Genomic DNA, 19600 nt, shown 5'->3' with positions numbered 1-19600 from the left:
TTTAATTTTATGAAAACCAAATTAATGTGTGTGTAGTAATTTGCAATAGTCAATGAACTTCATATATTTCCATTTTGGTGGCAAGTGGCCTATGAATATAAACCTTCTGAAACAAGTGCCAGTTTGTATAATTAATCATCTTTTATGATTCTTCTGTGGTTTCAGACTGTCATCTTCAATAGCAGTTTGGATTTTGAAGCAGTCACTAATTATAGTGTTAATTTTTTTTTTATGGCTGAAAAAGTATGTTTAGTTTTAGAATTCCAAAACTGCTAAATTTTATCTTGAAAAATTACTGCTTAGAACAGTAGCCTCAAATCACAGCTTGGACCAGCCGAGCATGAAGCGGCTCCAGTCATCTGTGAGTCGATGAACACTGACCTGAATAGAAATGGAGAGTTATGGGTTTCTTCCTTGAGTGTGTATGCTCTTACTGGTATATCCAAAATAGAATAAGAAATCAAATATCTGCTTAGGCATGTGTATGTGTAATATTTAGATACCATGTAGGTTGGACTTGCAAAATGTGGAAGTGAATCAATCGTTACATTCTAATTTCAAGGAAGGTCTGCACACATTTTTGAGAATGTCAGGTACCAGGACATCTTTTACATTTGGAAACATGAATTATTTATCATTTCAGTAAACTCAAAGCTGAACATTATAGAAGAAATTTTGCACTTTTACTTTTCTGGCTGGCAAATAAAACTGATCTGTGGTTTGTTCATTCCCTAAGATCTGTCTCCTCACGGCCAGCCAACAGTTTTCCAACAGGTAGATGAAATCTTTTATGTTTATTTGTCTTTGCATGAAGGATTCTTAGGTAACAAGTGAACATCTTCTGGGGTCCTAAAAAACAGCCAACCTGTTGACTTAGAGGGACAAAAATCACTTTGGCAGACTTCCTTGGCTTAATCGCATTCCTCAGTCGAGTTTCTAATCTTTAGAGATTAGACACATACACAGACACATACACAAAGTAGATACTTACAGTTGTCTATTTCAGTACCACATCCGGGTCTAGCACAGTGCCTGGCTCATACTAGTAACAGGCAGTCAATAAATAGTTGGGTGATTGAAAGTTTTACATGTGAAAGTTGAAGGTTAAGGGAAAGCTTAGTTGTGTGAAGCATTCAGAATACAGCCTCCAAGTTGGCTATAGATTAATGGACAGGAAAAAAAATCCCTTTAACTATATTTGCACAGAAAAGGTATATAGAAAATACATTTAGAAAAGCATATTTGTCTTTCCTCCCCATCGCTGTCCCAGTCCCTCCCCCGTCCTGTGCTTGTAAAAGTGAGCAATTGGCCACTAGTGTAATGAAAGCCTAACAGTTGATTCAAATAGTTATCAAACCACTGGAAAAATGCTTCATTTTCATTGTGCTTTTTTTGGACACTATAGATATGGTAAATCATGAGCTACATTATAAAAATACCTCTTTTATGCCCAAACATTCAGTAGGAGGAAATGACATTTCTTTTACTACCTTGGTAAATGTTTTTAAGGTGTTTATCAATAAGCCTTCTCTTTGTCAAAACTGCTTAGATGCAGTGGTTGCTAGGAATTTACTAGAAAACCTATAGTTAATAAATATCAGGAAGAGGAGGGATATATGTTTAGTCAGCTAATATGACAGATCTGCTTGAGTAGCAGATGCTTTCTCATTTTCCTGTCATTTCCTTGGTCTTTTCTGTTATGGAAAAAGAGTGGTAATGGAAGTTTAAAAAGTTTATTTTCCATTATTGCCCATCAGCCAATGTTGTTAGCATTTTCCCCATCTTTTGGACAGAGAAATAGATTGTTACAAATAATAGAAAAAAAATAATGCTTAAGAGATTTCTGAAGAAAGGAGGGTGATAAGATTTTATACAAATGTGAACAGGGTCATCTTTAAAGCTTAGTGAATTGACTCTTTCTTCTCCAGCTGTGTGATTTGTTTTTTTCCTTCACAGGTAAAAACTTCTGAATTGTGTCATGCTTCCTATAACGCTAAATTTTAACATGAAGAATATTTTTAAGGGTTCGTTGTTGTTGTTTTTTTGAGTATAGTGTTTAAAAATTAAGTATTTCCTTTGATGTTTGTTGGCTTATTGAAAGTGATATAGACCCATATTTGTTACTATTTACTTTTGACCTTTATGTCCTACCTTTATTTCTTTCCTTAATTGGGTGGTAATGGATTTTTTAAAGGTGTTGTTCTAACAAACATGCTATAAAAGTCAACCACTCATTTAAAAATACAAGGAAGGGATCGTAGGCACAGAGATCGCAAGCTTCATGGGTGGATGAGGGCTCCCTTAAATGGGATTTTCAGATAAAAGAAATTCTTTCTTAACCAAATATAGTCAGATATCGTCAGACTACTATAAGTTAGCTTGCTGCTGGATTTTACAGAAATTTTAACCCACTCACTGGTTAACAGCAGATGCTACAGGATGGAGATTAATGTAACTTCTACTTTCTGGACTTCTCTAAAGTGCTGTAAATGCTGTTACCACACAGTATATCTCTTTGTGGTAGAACACTGTAGTATATTTACGCCCTCTGTGTACTGCATTCTGGCTTGGAATTTTGGTCCGTGGTTTCATCCATTGTTACCAGTGATGCTAGACTCTCCCAAGAGTTAAATACAGTGGAGCTGTATTTATGTGAAGTGAGTATGCTTGGTCGTTCCAGCGGCTGTTTCATTGCTTATTACCTCCCACTTTGCTTCCATCTGTGTGTGTGGCAAAGGGAATTGCCCTAAAAAGTATAGGCTTCCTCCGAACACAAACGTGTATTTGTATACCAGTAACTCCACAATCTCCTGAATTGGGGTGCCATTAATAATTGTACTTTTAAAAAAGCTTTTAGAGCTTAAAGGGGTTTAGCAGTGGTTCTGTGGAAACCCACATTCGCTTCCTTGGTTTCTGTAAATGCACTAACAAAACAAAACAAAAAAAATCAATGTGTATTAAAGTGAAAAGGTAATTTGTAAGATATATTTCTAACAGAAAACTTTAATATTTAGGTTACTGCAGGAGATGAACTGTTGTGTATCTGTTCGGAATCCATAGTTAACATAATCGCCCCAGACATTTTTTTTTTTAATGACTCCATGTAATTGAAAGATTACAAAGATGCTGATGAACCACACACCCATGGAATATTTATCCTGAAGCCTAGAGTCCTACTCACTTTAATTTGTTTGCCATGTGCAATATATCCAAGAAACCAAACAGAAATTATGGAATATTTTTCTGTCTTAATTATTTAAAAAAATATTTTTTTAATTAACCTACTCTTATACTGAGCAATGCCTGAGACACGTATTTTTAACCATAAAAAAATACAGCATTGGGCTGGTAGGAGCGAGGGCAGATAAGGCGGCTATTTAAAATCAGTTGCTAGGTACTGTAAACCCTTTAAAATTACTAACAAATGAGGGAGGCTTGACTGAGGACTGTTGAGAATGGTTAGCCGGGTGCTTATAAAAGGGGACACATGAATGATATTTGTGTGTGTAACCCTGGTTATAAAAAGTCATTTGATTTTTATAACAGCAGGTCCGGTGGTTACAAGGCCTTCCGACTTGAGCTAAAAATGTAGAAGCCCACTGCAGAAAGTGCTGTAATGAGGAAATAGCTAGCTAAAGCTGTGTCGGTCCTATTTTAAAAATAAAAAATACGTGTGTGTGTGTGTGTGCACATCTGTGCATATTTACAGAGAATAATGGCTTTACATTTGGTTTTTGAACTAAGCAATGAAAAGTACTCTGACAGAATTTGTCTTGTGAACGGAAAGAACCTCTTCCCCAGGCCGAGCTCCTGGAACTGAACTATGGTTAAAAGTGTGACTACTTAGGAAATGATTTAGGTGGGTTTTAAAGAAATCAAATGTGTTAGGATATAAGGAATACTTCTAAAAATACAGCTCTATATAGGTGAAAAGTAGACAATGAAAGAATAAGAAGAGGGAAGGAAGCAAAAACAAAAGGAAAAAGAACAAAATGGAGGAGAGGGAAATAAGCATTAAGAAGGAAAAACAACATCATTTATTCAGGGTTTATACTGTGCCAAGGACTGTGCTACGCTCTGTTTTTGGTCATACTTACTATTCACAACAGTCCTAGGAGCTGGCTCTCAAAATTCCTTTCTCACAAATGAAGTTGAAGATCAGAGATGTTGAAACACATTTCCTAAGGTCACACAGCAAATGAGTAGCAGCTGGGACAGAACATATGATCTGCCTCCATTCTCCAAATGCAGTTATTCTGCAGCCTGTGCCTCCCTTGACCTGCACCAGTAGCTCAGGCAAGACACCCCCTGGATAGCTGATGAGCTGTTTGGGGACAGGGTGGGGCAGGGTCCAGAGGAACCTTCCAGGCCACTCAGGCAGAGGGGAGAGGACAGATCCATGACACAGCCTCAGAAGTGGTGAGGCAGAGAGGAGCTAAAATGTTCCATTTTCATGATTTCTCTACAACTTTTGCACTTTATTAAGATCACCTTTCATCTCCCAAGAATCTTAGAACGTTAAAAGTAATCTTTAGAATCTTTTAGCAGGTGATTCAAAACACACATGACTTGCCTGCCTGCCCTTCCGGCCTGGTATGCTGGCATTTCGTAAAAGGGTGAGGCTCCTGATTGCACCACACGACCAGAACAACGTGGGAAAGTTCTGTTGGCCTTAGCAAATCATTCAGCATCCTGTACTTCGGTTTCCTACCTGTTAGAGAGAGGTCCGTGCCCTGTTCCTTCAAGTCCTCCCATCTCAAATAGCAGAATTACTTCTGAAAGAAAACAAAAACCAAACCACGTAAATGTTATAGAATTGATAACAGTCACTTACATACCATTTTTAAGAACCTGTTCAATCTGAGTGATGGTTTAGAGAAAAAGAGTGTATGACTATTCTGTGTTGAACTCATGGTATTTTCTCCCCTTAGATTACCGTTCTCATCCTCTCCACATCTCTGTTGATAAATGGGTCAGACATCATCATCCCATTTTACAATTCAGGCAGTGAGAGGTTAAGTGCCTAGCCATTGCCAGTAACCAAGATGAGAGCAGGACTTAAGTCTCCTGTTCAAATCTGAGGTTCATTTTACCTCCTCCTTAGGCCAAATTGCTACCTCAGAAACTACCTTTTTGGTCTTGGGCTGTAAAAATAGGGTCATATCATATCTATAAAAGGTGGTCACTCTTAGAGCTAAGATTCTGTTATCTCAGGCATCAGAGCCCTGAGTGTTTGGGGCATAAATATATGCTTTATACATTTAGCAAAATTTTAGAAAACAGTCACCTAACGGGCTCAGGGTGAACCAGCCATATCTGAAGCAGAGGGAAATTCTGAGTCATCCTGACCTAGGATGTGGGCTTCGGCCAATGAATCTGAAGGAGGAAAACATTTCCAGACCCGCTCTGACTCAGTACAATACTGGGCAGTCTTTATGAGTTCTTTCTCATGGTATGACTGTGGGCTATTTTCTTCATGGTGCTTCCAATAGACTTGGTAATTGATTTAAATTAATCATCACCGTTAGAAACTTGTGAATATTTTTCCTATCACAAATATAAGTTCTTTGAAAACCATTTTAAACTATTATTCTTAGGAGAAAAAGCCATAGCGATGCTCTAGATTTACTCTTTAATGCCTTGATAGAAACTTGAAGATGCGGAAGCCATGTCATTACTATGCCATTCGTTTCCTGCTACTTGCTTGACACATAACACATACCAGGAAATGTTGCAGTTGTCACCGAAAGGGGGTAAATTTTTAGCTCTTCATATTTTGAATGTCAGTAAGTTTTTTAAAAATCCTATGCCAGTATTCACACATTCTGACCTTAGAAAACATGACAAATTAATTTTCATCTGTATTTCATGGTCGTCATATGGCAAAATGATTCACTGTTGTATCTTCAGTTCTTAGCATAGTGCCTGGCATATAGTTGGTGCTCCGTCCATGCTGATGGAATAAATTTGTATACTGGTTTGAAGGCTATGGGGCAGAGTTTTTCTTTAACTAAGAAACATGAGCAAATATTTTTCTTACTTAATGATTGAGGTATTATTGGATTAAAAGTCACCTCGAGAAAGTGCCAGATGCATTTATGCTTGTGAGACTCCTTTCTAGCAATTTCTAATCCGAGAGGACCAGGTGAGAAGAGCCAGGCCCCGCCAAGGGCAGGAAGGACAGTGCTGTCCAGACAGAGGCTGTTGCAGCCAGAGCCGTAAAATGTACAGGGGTCTTGCTTGTTAGGACACCTGCTTGGTCTTCCACACAAGAAATTCAAATGCCCAAAATTATTACTTTGGGTGTGAAAACAGCCTGTGAGTACACATTCACACATTCAAGCTAAGATTATACGGAAAGTGCTTCCTGACGGTGATACTTAATTCTAAAAATGGGGTAGTCTATAGTTCACCTTCTAAATCTAACATTACAATCATCTTGGGTTATTTTTATAGTCAACTAGATGAAAACATATAATAGGATGAGGTAGGTCAATTTAAGTCTCTGGAAGCATCTGTGTTTCTATTGTGTTCAACTCTAGAATTTTTTTTGTGTGAACTGAAGCAAACTAGCATTTCTGTGTTATTTATGATAGTCTGGAGAGGAAAATACAGAACAGAGTTTTTGGGGAAAAAAACAACCTTCTAATATTTTTCAAAACTAAGTGAAACTTTCACAAATCAAAAGGAGGACAAGATATGTTAGAATACTGTGAAACCTTTTCTGAGGGAAAATCTGTATTTTTAAGGACAAGTATTGGTATAATAGTACTATTTCCACCCCCATGGAGAAGGTCAAATGTAGTTCCATTGTAGGGTATTTTCCTTTGTTTATGAGAAACATTTAAATTTAACAAAATTTATTTTTGAAAACTTAGATGTGCAACTCTGTATGTTATAAGTGATACTCAATTCTGTCCCCAACTGTATCTGGGCACGTGTCCTAACCTTAATGTTTCATAATTTTTAGTAGTGTCATTTCTTAACAGTCTTGCCATTACTACCACATGAAACTGTGTAAATATATTTACCTATTGTCTTATTTTAGTGTATAGTTTCTAGGTGTTGATATCAATAAAACATGACATATGGTGTCATATGTTAACTTAAATTTGTATGAGTATACCAATAATCTAGTGTTATGTTTGGGAGCCAAACTCCCAGAGCATATTGATCTTTATGAACAATATACTCCTTATAGGAAAAAAAAGCTATAAATACATTATCATGATTAGATTTTGTCTCTTCTTGGGCTTTTGATGTGTGGTTCTTTTGGAAGACTTGGTCAAGAGTTGGAAGAGAGAAAAGAAATGGACCTATTATCTCATATAAATATGATACCAACCCTATCCTGCTTTTGCTTTTTGTTAGATCTTTTGTATCATTTATTGTCTGGGCTTCTTATCCCCAATGCAATATTTTCTAAAATTGAAGAGAAAAATGAAGTATAATAGAACCTAGGAAAAGAGCTCAAAGTAAGAAAATGGACTGAGCGAAGCAATAGCAGTGTTATCAATACTACTGTGAACTTATGTCATTGCCTAAACACAACTTTGGATTCATTTTAATAACCAGGGAAGTATTTAACCATTCAAAAACACATTCATATGACTAAATGAGAATTCTTATTGGTATACCCTTTCTCAAAATAAGTAGAATTTACTTCCCCCACCTGTATATTAAACTCTTGAAACATTTAACCTTAGCACTAGAACATTAATTGAAGGACATACTTTGTAGGATGGTGATGCCACTCTCCAATAAGTTGTCTTGGACAGATAGTATCTGAGATGCTCATCCCCTATATTAAAAGTTTAAAGTTCTAATTGTTTGGTTCTATATAGTGGGTAGTTTTTCAGTTGTGGAAGTGATCTCTATGCTTAGATTTATTTGCTGCCTCGTTTATAGTTTAAAATAATGTATATTGATTGGAATGAATATGTTATTAATGTTTATAGAAAATGTGGATAGCGCATGTAGCACTAGTGCCTATAGAGATGGATTATACCATTTTACAGAGTAATCCTCCAAGAAAATGGCTCTACACTCTAAATCAATTTTATTCTATCTGAAAACCATTGAGATGTCTACTTGACCCTGCTTCTCAGTTTCAAATAATTCTCTTTTCTATTCCAATCACTTGCCTGGTTTCTTTAAGCAATTCATTTTTAGATGTTATGCAAAAAAATGTTATCCTTTAAATCAGCTAATGAAAATTTCTGCATGCAATTCATATTGGGTGGGGGTAATGTTCTCTTCACTAAATTGTGCGCAGAAGAAGATATTCTTTGGGAAATTTTTTAAGTCCCATTTTTAGTGAATCAGTATAGCATACTAGCTAAGGCTGTAAATGCTAGAACCAGATGATCTTGGCTTTGATATTGCTAGCTTTGCAAGCTTGGTAGGGTGATTTTTCTGTTCCTTAATTCCTTCTTCTGTAAAATGAAACCCTAATATTACCCTACATAGGATTGTTGTGAGGAATGAGTTAATACATGTGAAGTACTGTGAACAGAAATTTTGGTAAATTTTAGCTACTACTACTATTATTCATAGGTATCATATAAGATCTTGCTGGAAAAGCCAAAGCATTATTTCATAGTAATAAGATTTCTTTGTATATGTAGCTAGACTTCTGTCATGTATATTGGCACATTAACAATATTTTCATTTTTTAAGAATAAATTTTCATTTATTTCAAGAGGAAGGGAGAGGGAGAGAGAGAAACATCGATGAGAGAGAATCATTGATTGGCTGCCTCCTGCATGCCCCCTACTGGGGATTGAGCCCAAAAACCCGGGCATGTGCCCTGACCAGGAATCAAACCGTGACCTCCTGGTTCATAGGTCTACGATCAACCACTGAGCTACGCTGGCCTGGCATTAACACCTTTAAAAGAAGGACCCATAGCATTGACTTAGAAAAACAGTGCCATAGTTATTTCAAAATCCTAGTCAATATGGCAGTGTTTATAAAAATATATATTTTATTAATTTTTTTAGAGAGGAAAGGAGAGGGATAGAGAGTCAGAAACATTGATGAGAGAGAAACATCAATCAGCTGCCTCCTGCACACCCCCCACCGGGGACGTGCCCGCAACCAAGGTACATGTCCTTGACCGGAATCGAACCTGGGACCCTTGAGTCTGCAGGCCGACGCTCTATCCACTGAGCCAAACCGGCCAGGGCAATATGGCAGTTTTTATTTGTTGTCCACTGTAAGTCTGGTTTGCTTGATGAATTTTTCATTACTGAAGGTGCTTTAACGTAGCTGTTTACATAGCTTTGTAAAGTGTTTTAAATTCCATGAGTGATCTTGCTTCTGAAAGTGGTGTTTCAGTGCTTCCCTTACGTTGCCGGTTTCAGAGCAACACTTCAGGGAATCTAACTGATTCAAGGAACAAGGATGAAGATCTGGTTTCCTTTACCTTCCGAGGGCCACGCCAGCTTCAGGAGCAGCAGTCGTGCCGGCTTCAAGGCTTTCAGGCGTAACGCCATCTCGTTCACCATTTCCCATTCATTTGCTTTGCAGCTTGCAGTGCCCCACAACGATGAATGGACCCGATTTGCCAGGACCCTCGTGGAGATCCGTGCTAACAGAGCTGACAGCGAGGAGGAAGGCGCCGTGGAGCTGGCTGCCTAGTGGAAGTGAGCCGCCCCACCCCAGCCCCAAGTCCGCCCTCTAGAGCTCAGCCTCCACAGACATCCATCCCACCGTGACCTGTGTGCATTCAGTATCAGTGTTGCCGTGACATTTTGGGTGCCATATTGTGCCAGCTTTGCTCTAAATGTATCCCACCCTGGCTCTACTAACCTGAAATTCACCAGAGCATTTTTATCTTTATATTTCTGCCTCAAAAATAAGGGTGGGGGCGGGGGGGGGGGAACCTTTACGGGTTTAGTTGTTGCCTTTTAACTACTTAGTAGCTTGTATTTAATAGCTGGAAACCTCTGGTTAAATTTGTGCTTACATGCACTTCTGGCATAGTCCTATTAAATCCATATGAAGCCAGATATGATTAGGTGCAGATGTGGTGTGCTCCATGATATGGAACAGGGCCAAAGACTTGCGATGTGGTGTTTTACATGGTGACTCACATTATGAATGGATTTACTAGGAGAACGTTGCCGCTCCTTATTTATTGTGGTGTGCTGCATGGAACATATTTATTTGAAAGCATTAAAATAAACGATCCTAGAGCATGTGCGTAATGAGAGGACTGTATTGTCTCCACCGCTGTTGAGGTTACATTGAGTTCCAAATAACAATTACAGTATGCTGGTTCCACTGAGGACGTGAAATCTTTAGAGGTTTGTTGCAGTGAACAGAATGGATTTTAATGCCTATTATTTCTAGGTACTTGAACAATATTTCAAATGTAGTTGACCATTGATACTTGTCACTCAAGCTAATCCGCTCTGACAAAAGTCTCTGGTTCCTGAATATGACACCGGTATTGCCAATAAAATGTTCCTAACCAGGTCTGAGCCAGCATGGAGAAATCCTTCGCTTGGGGGGAAAAAAGCCTGATTAGAATTGTGCTGGGACAAGGGAGTGGGGGAGATGCGATAGGGCTCTGGGAAAGATTGATAATGAATTACAGGCAGCCAACCTGGCTGGACCGAAACCAAGACTGGCCTCGTTTTTATGAGGGAATGTGGGTGGTTTGTTGGAAAGCTCTCCCTTATCTCTTCCACCAGAGCAGCTCTTGCCCAAAAGAGTATGAAAAACCAGTTAAGATGCACACGTACCAAATGTGCTACACATTTCATTATTTTTCATTTTTATTCACACCAGAAAAAATATGTTTATGGCTATTGGACTAGGACATATGTCTATAAATAACTTTAATGAAATACTTTTTCAAAAAGCCATTTCATGCCTAGAGAGAATTAAAATAAATAGTGGTTGAGTCATACAAAACATTTGAAATCAGCTTTTTAGGAAGAGAATTTCCATGGTCCTTTGTTGGTAGGGATTCCTTAAACTATGAGATTTAAAACATTTTTAAAATAATATAATTTTCTCCAAGTGCCCCATCCTATATAGATACTGGAATTCTTTGTAAACAGAAAATAAAAATTTAAAGATTATATATGAGTGTCTTAAATAGGTTTAAAAGCAATTTAATAAAAAGTACTTGGGGGTGGGGGTGGGTGTTTTCAAGCATACACTAAAGGACTGAGAACAAATCAGTGACCCAAGAGTTGCTATTATAGATCAAACGCTGCATGATTCAATGAGTGAAGAGTGAAGGTGCAAAGGCCAGAGACACTAGTAGTAATGACAAGAGTTTATACATGTTCATGGTATTGGAGTTTCCATGGTGGGAAAAGATATGGTATGGAACTTATGGCAAACCCTAGTAGGGACATTACAACAGTGGCCCATGGGGAAGGAAGGAAGGCTTTGCCACCCGATGCAAAGAATTATGTGACTTTTCAGAAAGAGCTCTGGCATGTTACTGGGTCCTAATAGAAACACAACTTTTCACCATGGGATATAAAGATTTCAGACATCCAAACAGCCCATTATAAGTTGAGTCCTGTCAGCCAAGTTGGACAGAAATCCCTTGTTAGATGGAAAGGGTGCATCCAGATCTGTATCTGAGTAGGACCACAAGGCATGAGTAAGGAGCTCAGAAGCCCTATGTCACCCAATGTAATTTTACCAACACCTCTTTCCTGTGCCCATGTGGTCACATGTGCAGAGGGGGTTCTGTTTGATCAGCTAAAAAAAAGAAAAGGAAAAGGTCAGAGCTTGGTTGACCTATGGGTTGGTTCAGTTTGTGGGTGAAAATTGAAAATGGGTGACAACTACATTATCAAGGGTGACCTTGAAAGATAATAAAGAGGGAAGAACTTTCCAATAGACAGAGCTGTGAGTTGTCCACTTAATCATCTACTCTGAATAGAAGGAGAAGCAAGTGCATATAGATATTACCACCCTAACCCAAGCCATCACCATCTCTCTCATGAGTTCTTAGAAGAATCTCTTAATTTATCTCCCTGATTCGACCTTTAACCTATCTCTTCAGACTTTTTACAATATAGCCACTTGAATGAAGATGCTGAACTTCTCAGCTCAAAACACATCAAATGGCTTGTACATCCCTTGGAGTAAAAGTCGAAGTCCTTATGGTAGCTCATGGGCACTATATGATTTGACTCTTTCTCTCTGATCTTATATCCAACTAGTGGCCCAGTTCACGAATTCATGCACATTCAAAGGAAATTAATTAGAAGAAATATTTTAATATTGCTGTTCGTCCTTTCTCTGTAATAGAAGTGTCAACCAAATTCACAATTGACAATGACAGATCAAAACACACGTGTGCGATTCGTGCCAGCGAGAGCTTTATATCTATACATGCTTAATTAGACCTGCTGGTTGATTTAGCTAAACTTTTTCCAGCCCAGTGAAGCATCCCAACTTCTCTTTCAGGTAATTGTAAGCAACACAGCAGTAAATATCAACATGAAGCAGATTATTATTGTAGATCACGCAGGGAGAACAAAGGGTAAAATATTTAACTGTAGCAGTGTTTGACTATATGCTGTGCAGTGAGAAAACCTGAAGTCATTTTCAAGGTCCACCATTTCTTCTTTTCAGTCAGGTCAAGTTTCTAAGCTTTCTAAATCTCCATTTTCCAGCTAATGAAAAGAAAATAGGATTCCACCGAGTCTCCTATCTACCTACTCCAGGACTTCTGTGAGTATCAAATGAGATGAGGCACAGGAAAATGCTTCACAGACATTTGGTTAAAGTGTAAAATGTTTCCACCTGGCTATAAAGCAAGTCGGGTTCCTGGGCTGAAGAAACTCCAATTTCTTGTCGCTAGGGAGGGGAAGCTGGGCATTGCTAGGTGACATCATTACCTGGTGCCCACAGTGACCATTTCCGGGCTGGGCTGGGCTGTGGGCCGCATTTTGCACCATGAGATAGTGGCAGCGTCGGCTGCGATTTGGTGGGGTGTCGCTCAGGGGTGGTGGTGGGGCCTGTGTCCCACTTGGGTGAAGCTGAGTGTTGCTTTGTCAGCGCCAAGTCCGTGGTTCTATTTCTCTGTAAATGGCCAGTGCACATCATGGCAATTTCTGCATTAAGCCTCTGCCCCCTAGTGGACAGTGTGCATCATAGCGACTGGTCAGACAGTCAGACACTTAGCATATTAGCCTTTTATATATATATTTATATATATATATTAATCTTTACTAATCCACTTCAAGTACTCCAATCTCACTCTTCCTTTGACACACCAGCATATCCAGTCTTAGGGCTTTTGCATTAATGGTTTCTTCTTTCTAGAATGCCATAAGCACTGAGTTTATAAAACCTCATGCACATATATTGAAAAATTCCACCCTTTAATTAGGGTCATTCTTCTGATTGATTTTTCAACTAACTTATTTTGTTGTTATTGTTAATTCTCACCTAAGGATATTTTTTCCCATTGATTTTTTTAGAGAGAGTGGAAGGGAAGGAGGGCAGGGCGGGAGCGGGTGGGAGAGAGAGAGAGAGAGAGAGAGAGAAACATTAATGTGCGAGAGACACATCAATTGATTGCCTCCCAAATGTGCCCAGACTGGGCCTGGGGTTGAACCTGCAACCCAGGTACGTATCCTTGGCTGGGAATCAAACCCCAGGCCCTTTAGTGAGTGGGCCAATGGTGTAACCACTTAGCACACCAGCCAGGGCTCAACTAACTTTTTATCTGTGGAAGTAAATTTCCCTAAAGGCCTAACATCATTGTCAATATGAATAAGCCATAGTTTAAAACAACAACAGCAGCTGGAGATAAGCTTAAAAGCATTTGATGATGCCTATTAGAGAAAGCTCTGAAAAAGAAAAAAGGATTAAAAATTACATATAGAATTAAAATAAGAAAAGTATGTTTCTTTAGTTTTATTGAGGTATAATTTACATACAATAAAATGCACTTATATGAAGTTGCTAGTTTAACAACTTTTAATAATTATGTACACTCAGGTAGCCACCAGACAAAGCAAGATACAGAACATTTTAATAAGCACAGAAAATATTTTCATGACTCTTTCTAACAATCATTTTGATTTTTGTCAGCATAGATTAGTTTTGCCTGTGCTGTTCTTAAACTTCATATAAGGGAAATCATACAGCAAGTCTTATTTTTTGCCTGGATTATTTTGCTCAATATAATTTTTTTGACATTTATTCATGTGCTAAAATGTTTCAGTAATAAATTAGTTTTTATTGCTGACCAGTATCCCACTTTAGGGTTATATTGCAGTCTGTTTATTCATTCACCAGTTGATGAACATTAGTGTTATTTATGGTTTTAGGCCTTTTTGTATAGTATTGCTATGAATATTCTTACACAGTTATTTTTGTAGGCATATGTTTTCTTATGTAAATACTGATTAGAATATTTGGGTCAAATGGTAATTCTGTTTCACTTTAGAAGAAACTTCAATAGAGTTCTGCAACCTGGTGGTAGGTACCATTTTACATTTCCCTCAAGAAAGCAGTGGAGTTCCAGTTGCTTCACAGCTTCTCAAATGGCTGGTATTATTGGTCTTTTTTAAATTTTATTTTATAGATAGATAGATAGATAGATAGATAGATAGAAAGATAGATAGATAGATAGATATTGATTTGTTGTTCCACTTATTTATGCATTCACTGGTTGCTGCTTGTATCTGCCCTGACTGGGAATCAAACCCTCAACCTTGGCATGTCAGGCCAGGGTCTGTCTGGTCTTTTCAATTTTAGTCATTTTGGTAAGTATGAGACAGTATCTAGCTGTGGTTTTAGTTTGCATATATTTGATGACTAATGATTTTAAGCACCTTCTCAAGTGCCTATTGGCCATTCTTACAGGTCTGTCTTATCTTCTGTGAAATAGCTGATCAGATATTTTGGCCAGTTTTTAAAATTGGGTTTCCTTTCATTGTTAATTTAAAGAAGTCATTTACATATTCTTTATCAGATATATGTGTTGCAAGTATTTTTTTTTCCCAGTCTATAGCTTGGAATTTCATTCCCTTACTAAAATATTTTGAATGGAGAAATTTTGTTGTTGTTGAAGTCCAATTAACCCATATTTATCTTTTATGCTTAGTATTTTATGGTTCTTTCTCATAAAACTTTGCCTGCCACAGATCACAAAGATACTACCTTATGTTTTCTTCTGGACATTTTATTGTTTTAATTTATACATTTAGGGCTATGGTGGATCTTAAATTAATTTTTGTGTATGGAATAACTAGTGGTCAAAACTGATTTTTAAAAAATCTTTGGGCCGATACCGGTTTGGCTCAATGGATAGAGCGTCGGCCTGCGGACTCAAGGGTCCCAGGTTCGATTCCGGTCAAGGGCATGTACTTGGTTGCGGGCACATCCCCAGTAGGGGGTGTGCAAGAGGCAGCTGATGGATGTTTCTCTCTCATCAATGTTTCTAACTCTCTATCCCTCTCTCTTCCTCTCTGTAAAAAATCAATAAAATATATTAAAAAAAAATAAATAAATAAATAAAAAAATCTTTGGGTATTTAGCTGTTCTGGCAATATTTGCTGAAAGGTTATTTTCTTTTGAACCATTAAATTGAATTAGCATACTTGGTAAAAAAGTCAATTGACAGTATACATATAAGTATATTCATAGACCACTACTCGATGTCATTAAGGAATTTGTATACTTTTTCATTTATGGAGGCTTGTTTAATTTATCTCACTAATGTTTTTAGTGTACAGGTTGTACACATGGCTTTTTTAAAGATTTATTACTAGACTAAAGGCCCGGTGCATGAGGAGGTCCCCCTCAGCCCAGCCTGCACCCTCTCCAATCCGGGACCGCTGGCTCCTAATCGCTCACCTGCCTGCCTCCCTGATCGCCCCTAACTGCCCCCCCCTGCTGGCCTGGTCTCCCTTAACTGCCCCCTGCTGCCAGCCAGGTCACCCCCAACTGCCCCCCCGCCAGCCTAGTTGCCCCTCACTGCCCCCACTGCCAGCCTAATCACCCCCAACTGCCCCCCTGATGGCCTGGTCACCCTCATCTGCACCCCCTGCCAGCCTGGTCATCTCTTACTGCCCCCCCTGCTGGCCTGGTCGCCTCACGCAGCCTGCTTGTTCAGTCATTTGGTCATCCCTCACTAACCCCCCTGCCGGCCTGGTCGTAGGCAGCCATCTTGTGAGAGCATGATGGTCAATTTGCATATTACCTCTTTATTATATAGGATATTTTAGTTATTTTTTTATTTTTCAAATGTTTTTGCTTGTTTTCAGAAATAAAATTTATTTTTGTATATTTTGCAATCTTGCTAAATATACTTATTATTTCTAGTAGATTGATTTTTTTCTACTTGGACTTTGTGGTGCTGCTTGAATATGCAGGTTAATGATTTCCATCAAGTTTGGAAGTTTTTCAGCCATTATTTCTTCAAGTATTCTTTCTCTGTCTGGAACTCCCATTATCTGTATGTTGACATGCATGATGGTGCCCGCAGGTCTGTGTTCAATTTTCTCCCTTGTTCTTCCAACTGCATAATTTAGACATTTGCTTATTCTTTCTTCTGCCTATTCAAATCTGCTATTGAGCTCCTTTAGTGAAATTTTCATTTGAGTTATGCTTTTCAATTCCAAAATTTCTATTTGTCTTAAAAATTTTTTTCTAACTATTGATAATCTCTGGTGAGACATCATTCTTATACTTTTCTTTAGTTCTTTAGAGATTTTTTTTTTCTTTTAATTCAGTGAGTACATTTTTTTTTTTGAGTACATTTTTAATAGCTAATTTAAAGTCTTGGTCTAGTATATTCTGTTATATTCAGTGTCTAAGGTTTCTCAGGCAGACTTTCCAATAACTTTTTCCCTGTGTATATATCATACTTCATTTCTTGGCATGTGTACATTTTTTGTTGAAAACTAGGTATTATAATAAACCCAGTAACTGTAATATTAATAGGAAACCCCCATTAATGCCTGGAACCAAGAAATTCTTCCAGTCTTTGCCAAAGGGCTCATGTGTGTTTTGAGGTATACTTTCACCACTCAGCCAGGCAATTTGCAACTGCATTAGCCTCCACTTCCTGTTTTTTTCAGAGCCCCAAGGTCAGCAGGAGTTGAGAGCTTAAGGTTTTTTCAGGTCTTTCCTGAACATGTGCACAGTTCTGAGTATGTGTGTTCTCCTAGAGTACCAGGAATATGTCAGAGTTATTCAAAGTCCTTACAGACATCTCATTCCCTAGCTGGTGCTTTCATGTGTTTGGTTAGTCCATTGTTTGCTCTGTTATTTATTGCCTCAGCAGCAAATAAGATATGGTATTGACAAATATCTCCCAGGAAGCAGTTAGCACTAAGCCAGTTCCAGGAGTTAGGTGAAATAAAGATAGGTCTACCAGGGAGGTACCAGACAGTTCTGAACAATGATTAGAATTCTTTGTGAATGAGGTAGTTTCTGCTTCCTGCAATAGCAGGTATGTGAGCTGTTATATGCAGAGCGACTGCTGGCCTAGAGAAGGGGTTTGGGACTAGGGTAAATTAAAACGTTACAAAGTTCACTATTCTTTCTGAGGATCAGCATTTGTCTTCAGCCAGGGTTCCCCTGATTGCTATAAATCTTTGACTAGTTCTCAGAGTTCAAGAAGAAGAGTTGCTTTTGACAGTTTGGCCTGTTTTTTGTTTTGTTTAGTTTTGTTTTGTTTTGTTTTATTGCTTTTAAGGAGAGGCAGAATTTGGAGTTTCTTATTTTTGCATTTTGGCTGATAGCATTCTCACCTTTTTACTTTTAATCTGTGTTTTATATTTGAAGTCGTTTTTGTAAAAATAAAAGCCTAATATGCTAAGTGTCTAGTCACCTAGTTGGCCATTCAACCAATCAAAGCATAATATGCTGATGATATGAACCAAACAGCTTGAACCTAACAGTTTCTGCCTTTTAATTAGAGGGTTTAGTCCATGTACAATTAATGCAACTTTTAGCATAGTTGAAAGTTCTTTTGTATTCGTATTTGTTTTTTTTACTGATCCCATTCATTCTTTTGTTCTTCTGTTCATCTTCTCTTGTCTTCTTTTTGATGGATCAAGTGATTTTTAGTTTTACATTACATTTCATCTGTTGACTTCCATTATTTTTAGTGGTTTCACAGTAAGATGGTATGCATGTTTAACTAATTATAAATGACCTTCAAATGATGTTATATCACTTCACACACACACACACACACACACACAAAATAGGTCACAGAATTCATTTATCTTTGTCTGTCCTTTGCTCCCTTATTCTCATGTATTTTTCTTCCATATTTGCTATAAATTCTACAACACACTGTTATTATTTTTGTTTCAGTGAGAAGTCTGTGAGGATTAAAATATTTATAAAATAAATGTAAGTTTTAAAGGTTTTTAAAAACACCCTTGTATTTTTTTTTTTTTTCTGGCTCTCTTCATTTCTTTCTGAAGATCTGGGCTTTCCATCTAGTGCCAACTTCTGTTCAGCCAATAAAATTCTTTTGGCGTATCAGGTAGTGAGATTCTGCAAGAGAATAATTTCCTCGGTTTTGTATGTCTAATTGTTTCTTTATTTTGCCTTTATTTATGAAGCATATATTTTTGGGTGGAGAGTTCTAGTTAGACAGTTTTTTCTTCTTTAAGCATGTTTTCTAAAGTCATGTCTTATCTAAAATATCTTTGCTTAATCCAGGGTCACAAAGATTTTAAAAAATGTTTTCATATAAATATTTATAGTTTTAACTCAGATTTACCTATAGAATCCATTTTGAGTTGATTTTGAGTATGAAGTGGTGAGTTAAGATTAGTTTATTCATGTACATTGCTAATTTTTTAGCACTATTTTAGAAAAGACTGTTGTTTCCTTTTGAAATACTATGACATCCCTGTTGAAAATCAATCCTATATAATAAAAGCCTAGGTGTTGTCACACCCTCGCATGACCACAGATGGCCACCACAAGATGGCCACCACAAGATGGCCGGCAGGGGAAGGAGGTTGGGGGTAAACAGGCCAGCAGGGGAGGGCAGTTGTAGGCAATCAGGCCACCAGGGGAGGGCAGTTGTGGGCAATCAGGCCGGCAGGGGAGGGCAGTTGGGGGCGAGATAAGGCCAGCAGGGGAGGGCAGTTGGGGGTGACCAGGCCTGCAGGGGAGGGCAATTAGGGGTGACCAGGCTTGCAGGGGAGGGCAGCTGGAGGCAACCAGGCCTGCTGGGGAGGGCAGTTGTGGGCAATCAGGTCGGCAGGGGAGGGCAGTTGGGGGCGATCGAGCCAGCAGGGAGAGCAGTTGGGGGCCATCAGGCTGGCACAGGAGGGCAGTTGGGGCGATCAGGCCAGCAGGGGAGCAGTTAGGGGGTGATCAGACTGGCAGGCAGAAGCGGTTAGGGGCAATCAGGCAGGCAGGCAGCAAGTGGTTGGGAGCCAGCAGTCCTGGATTGTGCGAGGGATGTCCAACTGCTGGTTTAGGCCTGATCCTGGCAGTCGGACATCCCCCATGTGGTCCCAGATTGGAAAGGGTGCAGGCCGGGCTGAGGGACACCTGCCCCCCCAGTGCACAAAAGTCCTATATAATAAGGACATAATATGCAAATTGACCCTCACACCTTCACAAGATGGCT

At 38.6% G+C, this 19600-nt stretch overlaps 1 protein-coding gene across 4 annotated transcripts in view; it reads left to right on the top strand.

The window, feature by feature from the left end:
• Positions 1-9818, top strand: part of DYNC1I1 (dynein cytoplasmic 1 intermediate chain 1) — a 246102-nt gene extending 236284 nt beyond the window's left edge. For all 4 annotated transcript variants that reach the window (XM_028156766.2, XM_028156777.2, XM_028156775.2 and 1 more), the window contains one exon: positions 9532-9818. In XM_028156766.2, the coding sequence (XP_028012567.1) occupies positions 9532-9642 (111 nt within the window). In that variant the 3' untranslated portion in view covers positions 9643-9818. The remainder of the gene's footprint in view (positions 1-9531) is intronic.
• The last annotated feature ends 9782 nt before the right edge of the window (positions 9819-19600 follow it).

This window comes from Eptesicus fuscus, chromosome 14 (genome assembly GCF_027574615.1).
Source record: "Eptesicus fuscus isolate TK198812 chromosome 14, DD_ASM_mEF_20220401, whole genome shotgun sequence".
Lineage (NCBI taxonomy): Eukaryota > Metazoa > Chordata > Mammalia > Chiroptera > Vespertilionidae > Eptesicus > Eptesicus fuscus.
The sequence above is the reverse complement of the archived record's forward strand: the minus strand, read 5'-3'. Positions and strand labels throughout refer to the sequence as shown.